Source organism: Bacillus rossius, chromosome 1 (genome assembly GCF_032445375.1).
Source record: "Bacillus rossius redtenbacheri isolate Brsri chromosome 1, Brsri_v3, whole genome shotgun sequence".
NCBI lineage: Eukaryota > Metazoa > Arthropoda > Insecta > Phasmatodea > Bacillidae > Bacillus > Bacillus rossius.
In genome coordinates this window covers 304,181,442-304,199,926 of record NC_086330.1, presented here as the reverse complement: position 1 = coordinate 304,199,926, position 18,485 = coordinate 304,181,442, and the positions used below count along the sequence as shown (strand labels likewise).

Here is an 18,485-nt window from a genome sequence, read left to right as displayed (position 1 = left end):
TAACGTGTGAATGTTTTTGCAACAAGATCAAAATGGAGATGTGTTTTCAAAGCAATTGTTTTGATATTGGTGATGGAAAAATCGTAATTTACATCTCGACCGGATTCATTACATTGCTCACTGATTTCTGTTAGTTGACAGAATCAAAGGAATTCAGCATGTTTTTCTGAACGTAGCGCAAAACTTGAAAAACCATAATTGGCTGAGCGAACGAGCCATATTGGTGGCGAAAAACAAAGATGTCGATGATCTAAATGCGTCCATTCAAAATTTCATTCCGAGACAGTCGTTTTCTTTCAAATCGGTTGACACAGTTACTAACCAAAATGAGGTAGTCGACTATCCCACAGAATTTTTTAGTTCGCTGGAATTGCCTGGATTACCACCTCAGAATTTGTAACAAAAGGTCGGCTTAGTCATCATCATGTTGCATAACATCAATCAACTTCTACTATGCAATGGATCTAGACTGGCTGTGGAAAAGCTTATGAACATCATCGAGGCGACGATTATCAAGGGAAAGTACAAAGGCTGCAATTCCCAGTGTGTGTGGCTTTTGAATTAACAAATCACAAGGCCAGTCGTTTGTAGTTTGCGGAATTAACATGGAGTTTCCATGTTTCATGCATGGACAACTGTATTTCGCGTGATCATGTGTCGGAAACCCATCATCTGTTTTTATTTATGTGTGGAAAAATAAAACAAAAAATGTAGTTTACCAGAAAGCTTTGCATTGAATGTTAACTACATTTATCTTTCATGTAAATAAATTACATTGAATTCATTTAAATTACAAATGAGTTTCATTTAATAACCAAACAAAACCTAAACCGTACATGATGTGGCTAAAATTCTCTATCTCAATGAATTAGAGTTGGAAGGTTGATAAGGATCGATAATCGCTTATGAAGAGTTACAATAAAATTAATTTTAGGTGGTACAAAGTTCACCGGGTCATCTAGTTATTTTATAAATGACTCCTGATTCTAGCACATAAGCAGTAGGATCTAACTTGCATCACCACAAGGCACACTGCCTGGGGCTGCTGACAAGGCATGGGTGTTGCAGCAAGTTTCTTCGGGACAACCCGTGGTACGACGAGGTGCTGGCGGTGAATGTGGCTGGGCAGACGGGCCTTTGGGAGGTGCTGCAGTTCCTAGCGAGCCACCGTGGCCTACACCAGGAGGTGCTGGAGGTCACGTCATCCGTAGTGGCAACCCTGCTAGAGGGAGCTGGTCGTCCCGCCCCAACCGCTGCTACCACCGCCACCACCGGGGCCCTGCTTCGCCCTGCTTCACTGCTTGATGGTGAGCATCCTTCGCTCCACCTCCATGCTTTCCAGTACTTACTGCCATGGTAGTGCAGTGTTGCATACTGTGGCGGGCCGCACACCTGGTAACTTGGAATGTGGAACGTCATCAAGTGCCCTGATTGTGAACAATATTGGTGTTTATCTTAAAGCTGGATCCAGTTTCAATATTGTTTTGCTTTGAATTTACGTCAGGAATAATATTTTATTTCTTCAAAATTACGGAAGTATTTGATTTAACATCTTCTGGAGTATACCAATTAGTGATGGGTCAATTCCTGTTTTTTCCCGGTTCTCAGTTCGGTACCGGTTCTTAAAAATCGGTTCTCGGTTCTCGGTTCTGACTTAAACAATAAATTAAATATTATTCACACATTATTTATGAGGTGTTTTAAGTAATAAACTATTAATTGTTTTAGCTACAAAGAAAGCACTGTTTCAAGCTACAGTAAACACACCAACCTATTAAAAATGTAATATGTATTAATAAAACAATTAATTTGAAATAATATAGAGAACACTTAATAAAACTAAAATTTACTATATTAATCTAGTAATTACCTCAAGAAATCTACATACACCCTCCTTTAAAACATAGGAATAAAAAGAAAATGTTACAATGATGGTGAACTTTCAAAGAATTAAAATATTAAATTTTCCATCAAAATTATTGCCTACATTGAATTCAGTTTGTTTGCACAGTCAACAGTAAATTACTGCCACACTTCTGATGCCATTTCTTACACAATTTGCTCTATTTGGCCAGAATAATTATACTTCAGAAGTATCAACAAGCATTTCGTTTGACCAGCCGATAGTAAAATACATCTACACATCCATACATCACTTGACTAAAAAAAAAAACTTCCCCCTTCAAAGAAATCCTGTTTACCTAAAAGAGAAAGTTACTAGCCATTACGCTAGATGGCTGCAGATGCAGTGAACTTACAGTCCAAAGCACTGAACAAAAAGCATAAAATTTTAGAATGCCAAATATTATTACGGAAAATTTTAAATCAATCAAATTGTATTAAACAAATATTCTGTGGAATTTTGCACTTTTAATTGTTCTTTATACACCAGTCACCCTTACTTACGTGTCAACGACTCAATTAATTACCTATTTTTAAAAACAAATTGAAACAAACATGGCGTCTTTCTGTTCTCACATCTCTGCTGAGGCACGTTATAGAGTTGCACACATCTATGAACTACATACATCTATGGCACCTTCAACTGTTGTTTTGATTGTGTAACGTACTTTGTTTACAGATGTGACGAGAACATTCAATATTTTCGCGTGTCATTTATTTTATAGTTAGGGATGAATATTATTCAAGTCCAAAAAAATAATTCATATGTGAATTGAACGTGAGTTGAGCCATTTCATGCTGCAGTTAAGTTGTAGTGAAGGACTATTTTCGTAAAGGGTTTTGCTATACTGCCGGTACCGGTACCGGCACCGAAATTTTAGCTGCGGTTCTCGGTGCCGGTTAAAATGCTGAGAACCGTAGGAACCGAGAACCGAGAACCGGTACCGACCCATCCCTAATCCTAATACATACTGTATTTTATCGCATTGACATAATCGTTGCAAACACATAATCGTCCTACCATTATTTTAGATTAAAGATTTGGAGAGAAAAATTCTTGCATAAACTTCGCATAATGTTTTTAGTCCTGCTGTTAAATTCTGAGCGCTATATGTAGGTATTTTTCCCATATAAATTATTCTATTTTAAAGTTGAAATGTTTTATTCATTAGGATATTACTGCTTACATATTTAATTAAGAGAAGTACGAAGTTGTCTGATGTGTAAATTTTCTTTTAAAGATGTTTTTAGATGTTATAACGTTTATGTATTTGTCTTCGACACTGCTCCATTTATAAAAATGTAGCCACCGCTAGTTGGCATCATTCATGTTTGGTGATGTTGAATCCCGTATAGAGCGTGTGCACGTAGTCGAATATTGATATTGATAACTCGCCGATTGCATGGAATGCGCTCGCTCTGTCTAGTGACGTGTTAACTACATTTGATAGCCAACACTGTTTCATGGCAAGTGTGTACTAAGATGATGATTATGCGTTAGTTCCGACTTACGTTCACGTCACTCTTTTCGTTTTTCTTTAAGTTGAACAAAATGTTTTTGTTTGTATAACTTATTAATTTAAAAAGTTTGTGTGTGCTCTACTTTTTAAATAAACATACTTTCCATAAATAGGTTTGGTTTTTAAAAAATACTTTACCTAACAAAAATTTTTTTCATGTAAAAATTGCATGGTAATACCCATGTATCCAAGCAACAGTTTTGTGTTATAACGTTATAAGTGTGGTGCAACGAACATTAAATATATTTAATATCCGATTGAATAAACTGATTGAATAGCCAAGGTTTATATCATGAATGAGTACACCTATTTGGCAAATTTTTTTGAGACTTTAAACTGTTTCTCCACAATAATTTTTCCATTTATAAGACAAAGAACTTTGTTTTCCAAACAACTGGCTTTGCCAACCAGTCACCAGTATTTTTCCTTCAAATTATAGATTAATGTTAACCTGTCAAACTAAAAATGTTAATTGTTACCTCTCAGAAAATTGTGCTTATACATGGTATAGATTACATAGAGCAGGCCCCAAGGAAAAGAAAAATAAGGAAAACAGGGAAATCTCAGAGATTTGGAAAGGTTTCCATAAGACTTGGAAACACAAGTAAATTTACAATATCTTAGTTACGACACAGTATTTACCCGCAGAAGGGTTGCCCCTGTGTAAGGGTATCACTTATAATTTTGAGCATAAAATCTTATATTTTCACTGTAAGGATCTCCTCGAATAAAGATTGCACCCCAATCTGTCTTCAGTAGGGTTCCATGTGAAGTCTATGTATTTCAGGTCTCAGCTTATTGTCACATAATAAATTCAGTATTCAGTCCGTTTTGTCAGTTACTAGAGAAGGGTGTGAGGCAATAGTCATCTTCCCCTTCCTCCTCCACATATTTAAGACCCCCGCAATTCCCCCACTACCTAACAAAAAGACAAAGAGATGACTGCTTTTTTAATACACGTGTTCCATTCTGTCTATTTTTTTTTCCTATCTCCTTCCCCCAGACAGAGAAGAGCCTGTTAGGTACTTTTGTCAGTTCTTTCTCTAAATAATAGCACGCACATACCGGCAAACTTATGCAGGGCTGAAGGAATATAAAAGGTGTTTTTATAAACACCAGATGTGGCTGTGGTTATTTTTGGAATGTTCAGTTGAAAGAATGGAAAATCTCATGCAAAAACAATGATGTTTGGACACAGTTGCATCACAAACACCTTTAAGCACATGGTTAATTGTGTAAGGTTGCAAGTTAATGTAGCTAACAATAATGAGAGGGAGAACCTTCAACACTGCCACATGGCCTCATGCACACATACATGCAAATACATACACACTTTTTTTTTCTCTCTCTCTCTCTCTCTCTCTCTCTCTCTCTCGCTCAGTGGCTGGTTTATTTTTAGATTTTTCCCTCCTAGCCTGCCCAGTCAAGCAGTGTACAGTAACGGCCCTGTTCACTGAGCTTCACACTGTTGCTGAGATATTTTAATTTAACAAATTATACTTACTTGTGGAGTTATATTTATTAAAAATTAACAAAGCCTAGTTATTTAAGCACAGACTCTATTAGTTAACTGTTATTTTTTTTAACCCAAAGAGAAAAACTTGCATAAGGGTCAATCTGCATAAAATGTGCGACTTGTACGCTGTTAAATACGTCATGTAGAAAATATTTTTTTTTTCTAACAAAAATTTTTTAACCAAAATACAGTGCCGAATGATCCATATCTGATTTTCACCAATGCTGGAATTAATTTGAAGTGCATTCAAATATGAACAGAGTTTAGCGTGACCATATTAATGTATCATTTGTGGCAGTGCAGGTTCCTGCCCTTCCCAGTTCTTCAGAGTGTTCTTGTGATATGGTATTTTTAGTAATATATATCAGCTGATTATGTAGGTTCAACAGGGTTGCTGTGGTCAGGAAAAACCTGGAAAAGTCAGGTAAATCAAAAAGATTTCTGGAATTTACCATACTATAATTAGGCTTGATTTCAGACCCCACGTTATTGTGTTAACTGTATTGGAATTAGAATTGACTGTTTTCCACTCCACATTCTCCCATTTGTAATTTAATTTATTAATTTTTTTTTGTGATAATGAATGGGTGGGTGGTATCTAGTATCAGGTCAACGTGAAGGAATATCATACGAGATTATAAATTTACCACATTTAAATTCATCATAGTTTAGTAATATTATAGAAAATAAGAAAAAAATGATAATTTTGATAACTCAAAATTTTATACAAATTTTCCTAGCACGTGACGACCCATTAATACCGATATCTAATTCCAGTAATGTTCAGGGTTAAATTGAATTGCATGAGCCTCTAGCTAATAAATAAGTTATTAGTAAGAAAATAATCCGGCTTAGTTCAGGGGAGGACAGTTGAAACTCCGTTATTCTTGGACCTCTGATCTCGTCCTCAGCTTTCCAGGATATACGAGCAGTCTTGCTGTGAAAGAAAGTGTAAACTACGATCCAGTAGAAATACTGATGACGACAGCTACTGTTGACGCCATTCCAGGTGTGCTGAAAAATCTTTAGATTGGGCAGGTCTCACCAGCGCAGACAGGAACTGCAGCATGAAGATCATCGGAAGTCTTGCAACACACACAATGGCGGATATTCGCCTGACGCGGTAGTAAAAGTAATTGCGAAATGCGACTCCCTATAGTCTGTATGACGAAGAATCAGACTTCCTTCACTTAAGACTTGCAAAAATAACTAATTACGCGTTAGCCACGTATCTTCTTGTCCTCTGCGCGCAATTCCCGAACCCAGGAACTGTCACACGCACAGAGAACGTCCATTCGCTCCGCAGTCCAAAACTTAAGTCCTCGTTACTCCTGAAAATGGCCGACCAGCAAGCATCTAAGCTAGGAAGAATATTTAAACAACCTATTTTCTTACCTGGTGAGAATTCAATACTCGAAGACTAGAGGTGGGACGATACCACACTTTTGATACTTGATTCTGTATTGTTTTTTCAGTTCGATACTTTTGATACTTCGATACTTCGATACTTTCGATACTCCAGGGAAAAATATTTTTCCATTAAGTAACAATTATTACAAATAACATAAATTAGTTTTAAACTATATAAATTCAATCTATCATACCAGCATAATGTCAGATTAAACTTAAATACATAATGTGTAAATAATTGCATTATATTAATGAAAAATATGAATTCATCATTATATATACATATAATAAAACCACCAGAAATGTAAAATACAGTCCATAATCAAATAAAGCTGACATGAGAAACAGTGGCCTTACAAAATGTTTGAAGTCCTTTCTTGGAGGAGGGGAAAAGTCACCAAGCCTAAATTAGAAATTTAAAAAAAAATAGGCTATTGTAAAAAGAAAATCAGAAATTTTTGCTTGTTTGTTTCATTTTACAAACAACTTTATGCAACAGAACAATTTTCAATAAAATTTTAACTTGAGAAACGTAAAATACAAAACAATCCGATCGTAAGAAAACAATAACAAACGGGTATATTCAGTTCAAAGATTAATGAATGCACAAAATATGAGATCCGTGCCTTGGTAAAGCACGTGCACCATTTTCATAATCATTGCTAGTTTGCGCCACTAGTCTCGCTTGGTGCTGGCCATAGATGCTACTAGCGAAGTGCAGAGTCTTCCTGATACTATCCATATCTATGGTGCGATAAAGTTATTTTCTTACGTTTGCAAAGGTAAACAATGAACGTTTTTCAAAATAAAATCATTAATTAAAACGTAATTTACAAGGAGGAATATATATAACAAAAAAATTTGTGATATTTAGGACTTTTCCGCTTCGTAAAAACCTATGAAACGGGAAATTAATGATTTTATAAGTGTATGTTCCGGGAAAGTAAACCATTGTAAATATAGTACTTTCAGCGGGACCAAAATTAATCGGCGTATGACACGGGAACGTATCATCGAGGTTGTACTGTAGTTGTATTTTGTACGATGGCGACTCAAAACTTAATTCAATACAAATGAACAAGCATTCCGGTATCGAAAAAATGTATCGAACTTAGAGTTTCGATACTTGATACTTTGCGATACCGTCAAGTATCGAAGGTATCGAGGTATCGAAGTATCGAAAATCCCATCACTATCGAAGACCATAGCTAACAGTGCCTACATGCGAAGTCAGTAATAAACGGAACAATACTTCTCTAATAAATGTTCAACAAAGAAGAATAACATCCCAAATATCAATGTCAACTGATGAACTATGGAATATCTCTGGGTCGTCGCACCATGTACAACTTAGCATTTACATACATTACATAAAAATGTATAGTTATTCTTACTTAGATAACAAAATACACATAAAGCTAAGATACACCAATAATTATAAACATGTAAACATGTCCAAATGTTTACAGAGCCGCTTCAAGAAAATTTAAAGATTTATGACATAACATTATCGTAAATTTTCTTAACTCATACTTACTTGAAAGAAAGAAAAACATTTGATTACTCTTAAAATTGATAATTGATAAACATAGACAATATGCAAGTTGTTTGATGTCAGTCTCTTTCAGTTTTGAATGTTTCTAAGCAATCATGCTTGATTCTAATGTTTGTGGTATCACACATAAAATTACAATGGACAGGACATTATCACATATTACTACACTTCTAAAATAACATGACTTATGATTATGGAGATGAACAGATGATAAACAAAGATGCAAATATTTAACAACATCATTTTACACAATGAATGATACATAGAGGTGTATGAAATTCGCAATTGCAATAAGTGCTAAATAGATGCGAAATTTTTCAATTACCGCGATTATTTGCGAAACTTCAACATTTATTAAATAATTTCAAAACATGCAATTTAATGTAAAAATAATTTTGGTAGAAATTAATGTGAAAATTCATTAGAGATACATTTTGTGCTGATAAATCCTTTTTGCATTTATGTATTACGCATTTAACTTTACGTTTCACTTAAGCTACGTATTACTATTTGGTAGTGTGTTAAACGTAACAAAGTAAACAAAGAATGCAGCTTGCCGGAACAAAACATGTGGCTAGCTGCCATGGTGAAGCATACGGCCATGAATAACTTCGGTGATGTAACAGCGAATATTTGTCCATATTACTCTCTGACAGAGAGTCTCTGTCCTATGAATTTTAAAGAATAATTTTGATAATTATGTTTGAAAGGTTTTTACATAAATAAAGAGTGAATTACTGTGAAATTATTAAAATAGCTTTTGAAGCAACGTACCAAATTCCTGTAAAGATGGCGTCTTCGTGCGTATTCGGCAATGTTCGGTTTACAACAAAGAAATATTGTGAAAAGACAGTTGGCAGCCGTGAATTTCCAAACATTACATCCGAAATGTTCTTAACATTTTCTGTTTGTAAACGTAAATAATCGTTCTGAAAATAGCTGTGATATTTTAGTACAAATATTTCCGTTAAAAATCTGAAATTAAATTACCGTAAATGTTAACACGTGATTGTACACAAAGTACAAATATGAATTGTGTAATAAAAGGTTACCATTTTGAGATGCTTCAACATTCATATTTTTACCCAAGAACAAATATTTTAATTTTCAACTTTAAACATTTGTGAATTACTGCAATATTGGGTGGATTTATTGTTTTCCCCATGTGAGGTAACGAAGTTTTAGTTAATATAAAAAATGTTAACATTTTGTTTAACAATGTTTCTACTGTAGCTTTCAGCTTGGAACTAATGTTTGTGGTGCTGACGTCTTGGGTGGAAAATAAGGCGACTTCCAATTTTCTCATTTCTTGTTTATGTAAAAATGGTCGCCTTATATTCGGACCAATGCGGTAATTACATGGCTGTGTTTTATTTCTTGTGGTGGTACCGTGAGCTTTGGTTTTCACCAGCTTCGAATGTAATTTCCAAAGTATTTATACATTCTTACTAACATAACCGCAATGTATTTTTATCGTTTACAAAACCGTTAAAATTATGTTTCAAATATTTTATTCCATGATAACCTTTTTGTTTTTATATACTTGTTTTGAGTATTGAAGTTAATCTTGGAGTTTTTCCGGTCATACAAGTTTGAAGTACAATGAAATTAATTTCCCATGCTACACATTTTTTTATCCAAATTTTTCCATTGTGGTAACAGAAAGGAAAAACAATAGATAACAATTATTAAATATTATTATATATGAAATAAAAATTCATGTCCTCAATAACTCTTAAAAATACTAAGTGAATTTTTTTTTGTGGTTTTATTCACAGAAAATATCTTTTATAAACTAAATATATGAAAACCCACCATTGTTCAGTGTGCTAACATTAAAAAAAAATATATAGATTACAACTATTCGACTTCGAAACTATTCGCATTCTATTCAAAAATTTTACTATTCGATTCGAAAATATTCGACCATCAAAATCCACTACAGTAGAGCACCCCTCAACCATAATTCCAACAAACGGAACTCCCGATATCCGGAACTAATTTTCCAAAAAATATTAAAACATTACAAAACATCTCCAAAACATTTCCGCACTGGAACGAGGCGTTTTTGCTTTTGCCTGACTGTACATGTCTTGTAGGCGAGCGCGCGCACATCTGTCAGAGAGCTAATTATAGCCAGTCTTTCCCGCGCATTGCGTAAATACACCGCTGGTTTTTGCGTCGGACGTGAATTACTATAAAGATGTTTATGCTATAAGTAGTTTTATTGTTTCACTATGCCAAGTAAACGGAAAATTCCGGCTGGCCCGAGAGTATGTACACCGACTCCCACTACACACGCTGACACACGTGATAGCGAGTAACATTTGCTTCCAACGTGTGTTGCTTTCAGTTTGTAGACAATAATTTAGTGTACAAATATGTATTATTTACATATTTATACGTTAATATATGGTTAAACAGTCTACATTTACCTGTATTTCTCTATCTCTGTGTTTTTAAACAAGATGCTTGAAGTGTTATTCTTGTGTATGCGAAATGTAAACTGTGCGTGGCAGTGACTATACACTCTCCAGGAAGTGTGAATCACTTGCACGTCAACACCGAAGTAACACAACACCGCAGCTGTAGTCCTAATACCTCCCCCGAACCCTTCTTGGCCTCTTCGCTCACGCACGCACGCACCCACAGAGATAAGAAACAAGTGCCTGCCAGCTTGCTTGAAGGAAGGTCATTCAACCGGCCCGGAGGCCGGCCCTACCGCAACTCCCCTTACCCGGAATTTTCCCATAACCGGAATAGACCTCCCCCCAATGATTCTGGTTGAGGGGTGCTCTACTGTATTTGCACACCCTTACAGTACGAAGAAAAAAATGCAAGTGCTGTATTGGTCAGTGAGACATTAACCACCCCAGACCTGCAGCTGGAGGTAAAAACACAAATAGTATTCATTTCCGATGTCTGCCAAGAACTTATAAATCTTATAGATACCTTTGAAGGTTCAGACTACCCATGTGCACATATCATTTGGGACAGGTTTGACAGACTCAGTTTGTCGCTAGACAGACAAATGAAAGGATTTTTCCCAGAAGGAACAACTGCACTTTTGTCAGAGTGCAAAAATATAGTTAAGCAGGCAAAGATCACAGAGAAGATAAAGAATGCCTGTGCCAAAGCTCGCAGGAAACTTGAAGAGCACATGGGTGTGTGTGAAGCAAATAATGGTTATAAGGCAACAGGTGCTCTTTTTAATCCAGTGAATGCTGGACAGTTGATTAAGGTATGTCAACAAAATTTCTATCCATTGATATGATCATTTAAGTTGAATTTTAAAAAAAATTTAATTAGATAAAGATAAGTAAGATAACTCACAATTGTTACAGGTTAATGAAGCAGATGTGCATGCAAACAAAACACTGTTGTCACCATTCAAGTCTCTGGAAAAGGACAAATTTGTTGATGGATATTTATATTTCCATCAGCAGTTATGTAGTCAACCAACTCAAAGAAAATGTCCAAGTTGATGTTCTCAAATTCTTCTGGCAATACACTCAGAATTTGAAGAATTTTGCAATGCAGCAATGAAGTGTCTTTGGCTGCCAGTAAACAGTGTAGATGCCGAAAGGTTTTTCAGCAGCTACAACCTTGTCCTTACTGACAGGAGGACAAGATTGAAGGAAAATAATCTGGAGACATGTGCAATGTTAAAATTTAATGATTGAAACTGTAGACTTATCATAACTTATAAGTTATAAGCTAAGATAAGTAGTGCTGTAGGCATTAAAAACTTTATTAAGTAGCCGTTGTACATATGCTTTAATTATTTACAACAACAAAATCAACAAAAATAAATGTGAGTAAACAATTTTTTTAAATGCTACAAAGTGCTAAAAATCACAAAATGGAAAATGCTATAAAATGCTAAAAATCACATAATAGATGTTATAAATTAATATTTTAAATGCTCTTTTCATACACCTTTATTTATAATGTGAAAACAATTTCATTTACATTAATACAACTAGCAATATTACAACAGTGAATAGTTTGTGTTATTCTTTGAATTGGAATGAAAATTAAGATTATTGATAAAGTATAATTTTGTGTGTATTAATAACACAGTGGATAACCTTAACGTAAAGTATTTTGGATTTTTATTGATTCACCACCAATAATTATAAACATATACTCAGAGATAATATATGTTCTTTAGAGCTTCTCTAATTTGGTAGTAACCAAATTAATATCTTTTTTGGTCTGCCAATAATCGGGCTAGGCATATTGATATCGGCGGTCACAGTGATGTCATAACAAAACATTGATAAAATGATTGCATACTTTTATGAATAAAATTGAATAATTTTTATTTTAATAATAAAAGAATAAATACTTGAAATTATACTGGTAGTCAGATTTTTGAAATGCAAGAATAATTAACCTTTATTGCCGAAATTGTTGTTGTAATAAGCAATGAAAACCACATTAACTTTCACTTCACTTTATAAACAGTCGACGAAACAGTTCACGTGTAGATGAATTTTAATTAATTTTAAAAACTGGGGTTTAGCTATAAAGTTTATATATAATTATGAACAAGTTTTCATATAAATAAACTGTAATCAAATATCTATCATCAATTATATGAATACCCATAATTTTTTAGTCAATTGTAACATAACCTATCATTACTGCACTCGCCGACAGCGTAACGGAACTCAGCGTAATTGAACAATGAGCATAATGGGTAACAGCTTAACATAACAATGAGCGTTACGGGACACAGCGTAACGGAACAATGAGCATAATGGGTAACAGCTTAACATAACAATGAGCGTTACAGGACACAGCGTAACGGAACAATGTGCATAACGGGACACTTTTTTGTGCGTGCAGCCGCCGTTCATCGATTTATTAGATGTCATGTCAAAAAAAAAAGCTGACTACGCGAACGCAACTCGTAAATACTAGAGTTTTTGCATTATTCGACTCTACATAAAAATATGCTACTCGTACACCCCTAGTGAATTTTACAGTCTGTTTGTGACGTTTCTAGATTGAGGAATATACCCTGTTTCATCGCATAATCGTCGCACCAATATTTTAGGGCGTCAAAATTTGGATTAAAAAAACTCTTGCGTAAACATTGCACTATGTTTTTGGTCCTGCTATTAGATTCCGAGTGCTTTGTGTAGGATTTTTTCCGTATTAAACAATGTATTTTAAAGTAGATATCTAATATTTATTCGGACATCACCACTTACTTATTTAGGTAACGGAAATAGGAAGTTGTCTGATGTGTAAATTTTCTTTTAAAGACTTTTTAAACTTTATAACATTTATCTTTTCATCTGCGTCGCCGAGGTGTACCGCTTATAAAAATGTAGCCAGCGTTAGTTGGAATTACTCATGTTTAGTTATGTGTTAGTTTAGACTCGCATTCGGGTCACAGATTTTGTTTTTCTATTTAAAGTTGAAGAAAGGTTTTTGTTGCATGATTTATTAATTTTAATTGTTTGGCATGCTTTTGTATACACTACTTTTGAAATAAACATACTTTCCATGAATGGGTTTTGTTTTTATGAATAACTTTACCAATTGAAAAAAAAAATTTTTTCACATTAAAATCGCACCCCTACTTTGGAACTTGATTTTAGCATAAAATGTGCAACGGTTATGCAATATAATTCGGTAGTTTTCTCTGAAAGAGAGAAACAAAGTAAAGCATACAGATGTGTGACATGTTGGGCCAAAATGATGGACGATATTTATCACATCCTGTGTTGGAGAGAGGTACATATACGTTTAGTCAGGACTGGAAAAGCTATGTGAATGGGGAATCACAACATATTAGTTGTAAGAAAATTATTTGTAGCCATGGCTAGTTATTGCTCAGATGTTGCCATTTTATGTTGCCCTGGTTGGTGGCTCGCAAATCTAACATTTTAATGTATTAAAGTGGATCATTTCACATCTGTGGTACAGGCCCTTCTGTTTCTAACCTTCTTTTGGACATTAATTAGAATATTTCAACCATATACATCAGCATAGGACTTCGGCGAGGCTTTGGTGTGCCTTTGTTTTCCTATGTGAACAATGTTGTTTTTTAACTGTACTGTGAGTTCAAAACAACTGCATGATATAAAGAACTTTTTAATTTCAATTTTTAAGGATGTAATGAAACTGAATATTTTGCAAATAATTTCCAAGCAACGAACTCTTAGGTGAAATTAAATTTTTGTATGGAACTGTGTCGTAGTCATTAGGCAGTTTTATTTAAAAGAATTAAAAAAAAAAAAACTTGATTTAAACTGGTTTACTTTTGCAAAAACTTCACTGGAAATCATAAATAACATTCTCCACTTTCATACACATGAATTGTTATGAATTAAGATTTATATTTCATAATTTTTACAAGTATTTTATAAATGTGCAATTTAGACCAAAGCCAGCTGGGGGAGGATTGGTTTGTTACACTTTTCAAATGTTTTCAAGCATATATATTATTTCTTTTCCAGACTGTCAGTGTTGGTTATGTAACTTTGATGAAAATAGTAACAGTGCAAACGATATATTGTGCAGGAAAACATTTTATAGTGTGTTCTGAATGTTGTGCATATTTGCTGAAATGTATTTTGATAATAATACATAGGAACAAGATTATGTGGTAAATTGCGATAAAATTGAAATAACACTGCAATGCAGGTCAGTACAACATATAACACCGAAATGTAAGTTAATACACTTTTTAGTACCGAAATATAACTGAATACGTTAAATCAATCGGTAATTTGACAAACCCTAACTTAAATTACAAAACTTTTGTGTGTTATAATGTTATAATGGTAAATACTAATGATTTTACTCTATATGTGCATCAGATGTCAATCAAAAGGAGACCAATTTGGGTGAAATAAAATAAAAGTATTAATACATACTTTAGTTTCATATTTATTGAATAATAACTTTTTTGATGAATAAAGAAAATGTACCAAAATAACACCAAAATATCCTGTTCTAAAAACAAAATTGTCCTAGAAATAAAGCCATAAAATCTTTCACTAATGATACAGTATGAATTGTGATGTATATGTTGTCTTGGTAGATAGACCGATCAGACAGGAAAAGCGGAGCAAATTCTGGTAAATTGGCAGGAGTAAGAGAGTGTCTTACACAGTTGTTGCTGCATCATGTAATGAGTTGCTGCGCCTGTTGCTGTGTGTTGCAGCGGGGCTGTGGATGTGCGTGAGTGACCCCACGCTCCTCCCCGCGTTCCTGGCTCGGCCCCAGCACTGCAAGGTTCACCTGCAGTTCGTGACGGCCTGCCTGCCACGCCTCGAGCCATTCGCCCTCCAGGTACATCCCCTGTGCCCCACATGGAGTCTCGTGCCAGGCTGCACCTCACTGTGTACAGTGCAGCCAACCACTGCTCAAAACTCAACTCAACCGTAGCAATTTTAGACATTAGGAAAATTTAATTCATTTTTGTACTGCATGACATTTATTAAAATTCTTTTTAGGTGTGTTCCAATACCTGTAATCTCCCATATCAATAATCTAATATTTGTATTCAATTCAATTGCAAATACTCACTTTTCAGAATGATGACTATTCAATTGTTCAAAGTGTTATTCCACTTGGTACAACTAGGGATTTTAAATTTGAGATTAAATTTTTTTGCAGTTCAGAATTTTTCAGATAAGTTGAAAACAAGCTAACAATAAGCACTTTGCAACTGCTGAAAAATTATTGCTTGAATTTTGAAAACATTCTTTCATAGTTTGGTTTTAGTATTTATAATAATAAATATAAATTTTTTTCCCTTGAAACCATTTGTTTTCAAATATTTTTAAAACTACTTTGACTTTATAATAATTATTTAAATATAACTTTTTCTTCCCATTCTTTTTATTTAATCTATCTTTCGTGTTTGAGAATATTTTAATAGTTAAATTTGAATTCAGTTTGAAAACTTTTTTTTTTCCAGTACCCTAGTTCTATAGCATTTATTAGCATCTGAAAATTTTTCAAACATTTTAACATTTGTCACTATTATATTATGTTTCTCACCATACATACAGTGGAACCTCATTATTACGAGTACAGGATACTACGAGACCTTCGAAGATACAAGAGTTTTGTAATGCACTGTCAGTTTGACTACGTAAATCATTATTTATTTGTCTGGTAATAACGAATGTTTCCTTGTTGGCCCTGCCGTACGTACGAGTGATTTAAATGGCATTTTGAATAAACGTTTACCCAGTTAACACAAAGACCGCTAAAAGTGTGACGAAGGAAGTGGCGTCACTGGTGACAAGCTATGTGCCTTGTCTCGTTCTGCTATTTTCCCCAGCAGCATGGAAGGGGTCAAGAGGAGAGCCAGTGGGCGGGATTGTGGTGACTAACAACATGCGCTCCCTCTCTCTCTCTCTCTAGTGGCTCTCTCGCTTGAGGTGATGGCTTCTTCCCCTCCTTTCTTACTCTTCTCCTCCTTTTCTTTTCCTCATCCCATTATTACCCAGCATTGTCCTCTCTCTCTTCGCTGTCTCTTTTTCTCTTTTCCCTAGGTTCAAGGTTGACTTGAACAAAGGTGCTTGAAAAGGCAATTTTTCAGCAGCTCATGAAGGCTCACAAATAAAAGGGGGAAAAAAAAGAGAAAAATGTGTCTGCATTGCCATGTTTATGGTGAGACTGGCCACAAATATAACCTAACCAGAAAGTATAAACTGATTATGTTCACCGCTGCGCATAAAGCACCGTAGAGTGCGTCTGTGTGTTGTTACGTTAGCCAAGGTTCTCCCTCTTGTAGCTAGCTGCTGCGCTGGCTTTCGACGTTAAGGGGAAATCTAAAAATAAATCAGCTTAGACAGAATGGGAAGCCTTTGCCCCTCTCTTTGCGCAGCTTTCTTCTCACACTTATTTATTTTCCTTTCTCCGCTTCACTTACCTCCCCTCCTTTACATAGCGACCGTCACCCCAACTGCTATCTTAACTGTGTCCCATTGTTCCCTCATGCATCAGACCAATTCATTCCCGATTATAATGAAAACTATTGCAGATAATAAAAAATCATAGAGACATTTTCAATTTTTAATTTTATTTGCTACAACTTTTATTCAATGCGTTTTTCACTAAAGTGCACCATTTTCGAGTTACGGTGTAAAATTAAGACTTTTTAGAAGGTTCGTGAATCTTAACTTTGACTTCAATTTACTATGTTTGGTTATTACGAGGATTTTCCCCACCATTGTCAGCTCTCATTGTAACAAGGTTCCACTGTATATTTTCCTTGTTAATTTGATTGTTGTGAGGCTTACACAGCATAAAATTATAATGGCGTACAAAAATAATTATGAAACTGAAATTGCAGTACCCTTAAATGGGCACACCAACTGTTTTTGTTTGGCCCATTTTGTAACTGAAAATGTTAAAACTGAATTAAGGGCAAGTTTAGCATGAAAAATTCTGATTATTAGTACACGGTTGTGCTATGTGTGTGACACGTTTGCTGTACATATATGCTTGAATATTGAATAATGATAAACTTTGTGTTTCCACAACAATGTTAAAATTTTACGTGAAATTTAAAAACCACTGAATTTCGTTTACCATTTTTTTTTGGGTCCCTACTGATTGGTAAAATCAGTTTTGCACCTTTATCTTTTTACAATATTCATCCTTGATTCGAGTGGACGTGTCACGTGTGTATAGGCATGATGGTTGTTTGCCACAACAATATGTTACTGCGCAGCTCCCTACTTGCTATTCCTTTGTATTCACTTTGCTACATGCTGGCTACGACAGGCAACCTGTTACATGTTTGTGCAAATATCAGTTTCATAGTGGTACAGAACAAATTACTAGAGAAGTACCAGCTCCCAACTACAAGTAACATGAGCATGGTAAAAGATGCAAGAAATATAATTGGTGGGGATTAAATTTTGATTATACAAAATCGATTAGTAATACACCTTAAATTACAAATATCATTGCAGGGTCCAATATTGGAAACAAGCTTTAAAACACATACTAAATTATAGGTGAACTATTTTAATTGAACACTATAACAATATTCAAAACACCAAAAAAAACTTTTATAATGAGAATACAGGCTTTATTACATTAGAGGATGACCTATATTGATAGACAAATGCAAAAATTATAACATTAAAGATTTACTTTTAAGCGTTACAAATTAATAATTTTTAATACAGACACCAAAGAAAAATATATGACGACCACACCAAGGCTTTAACTGCTTAAGAAGTTAAACTGTCAAAATCGAAAATAGGAGAATCATGTTACAAGGAACCAAACGTCCCACAATCAGCATTCAACCCTAAATCGGCAAAATTATGGTCAAAATATTAGCATATAAGATGTGTTTTATGAGCCACAATTTAATTTTTAAGTAGGAAGGCGAGGAAAAGTATGGTATGGCCTAGGCACATAGAAGTAGAAATGCAATTTTAGCAAGCTCCGCAAAATGCAAAAACATTTAAACCGGTTAGGATTTACAAGGTAGAAGCCAAAAATCAATTTAACAAAATGTAAAGAAATTTACTAGAAACTTTTTATGGTCTGACTACCATGAACCTTGCACAAACAACCAAGTTACCTA

At 34.6% G+C, this 18,485-nt stretch overlaps 2 protein-coding genes across 5 annotated transcripts in view; both read left to right on the top strand.

The window, feature by feature from the left end:
• The window catches only part of LOC134527844 (uncharacterized), a 286,375-nt gene that overhangs the window by 120,048 nt on the left and 147,842 nt on the right, over window positions 1-18,485 (top strand). For all 4 annotated transcript variants that reach the window (XM_063360800.1, XM_063360797.1, XM_063360799.1 and 1 more), the window contains exons 12-13: window positions 1,069-1,307; window positions 15,090-15,217. In XM_063360800.1, the coding sequence (XP_063216870.1) occupies window positions 1,069-1,307; window positions 15,090-15,217 (367 nt within the window). The remainder of the gene's footprint in view (window positions 1-1,068; window positions 1,308-15,089; window positions 15,218-18,485) is intronic.
• Window positions 1-18,485, top strand: part of LOC134527847 (cation channel sperm-associated protein 2-like) — a 254,149-nt gene that overhangs the window by 101,004 nt on the left and 134,660 nt on the right. The window lies entirely within an intron of this gene.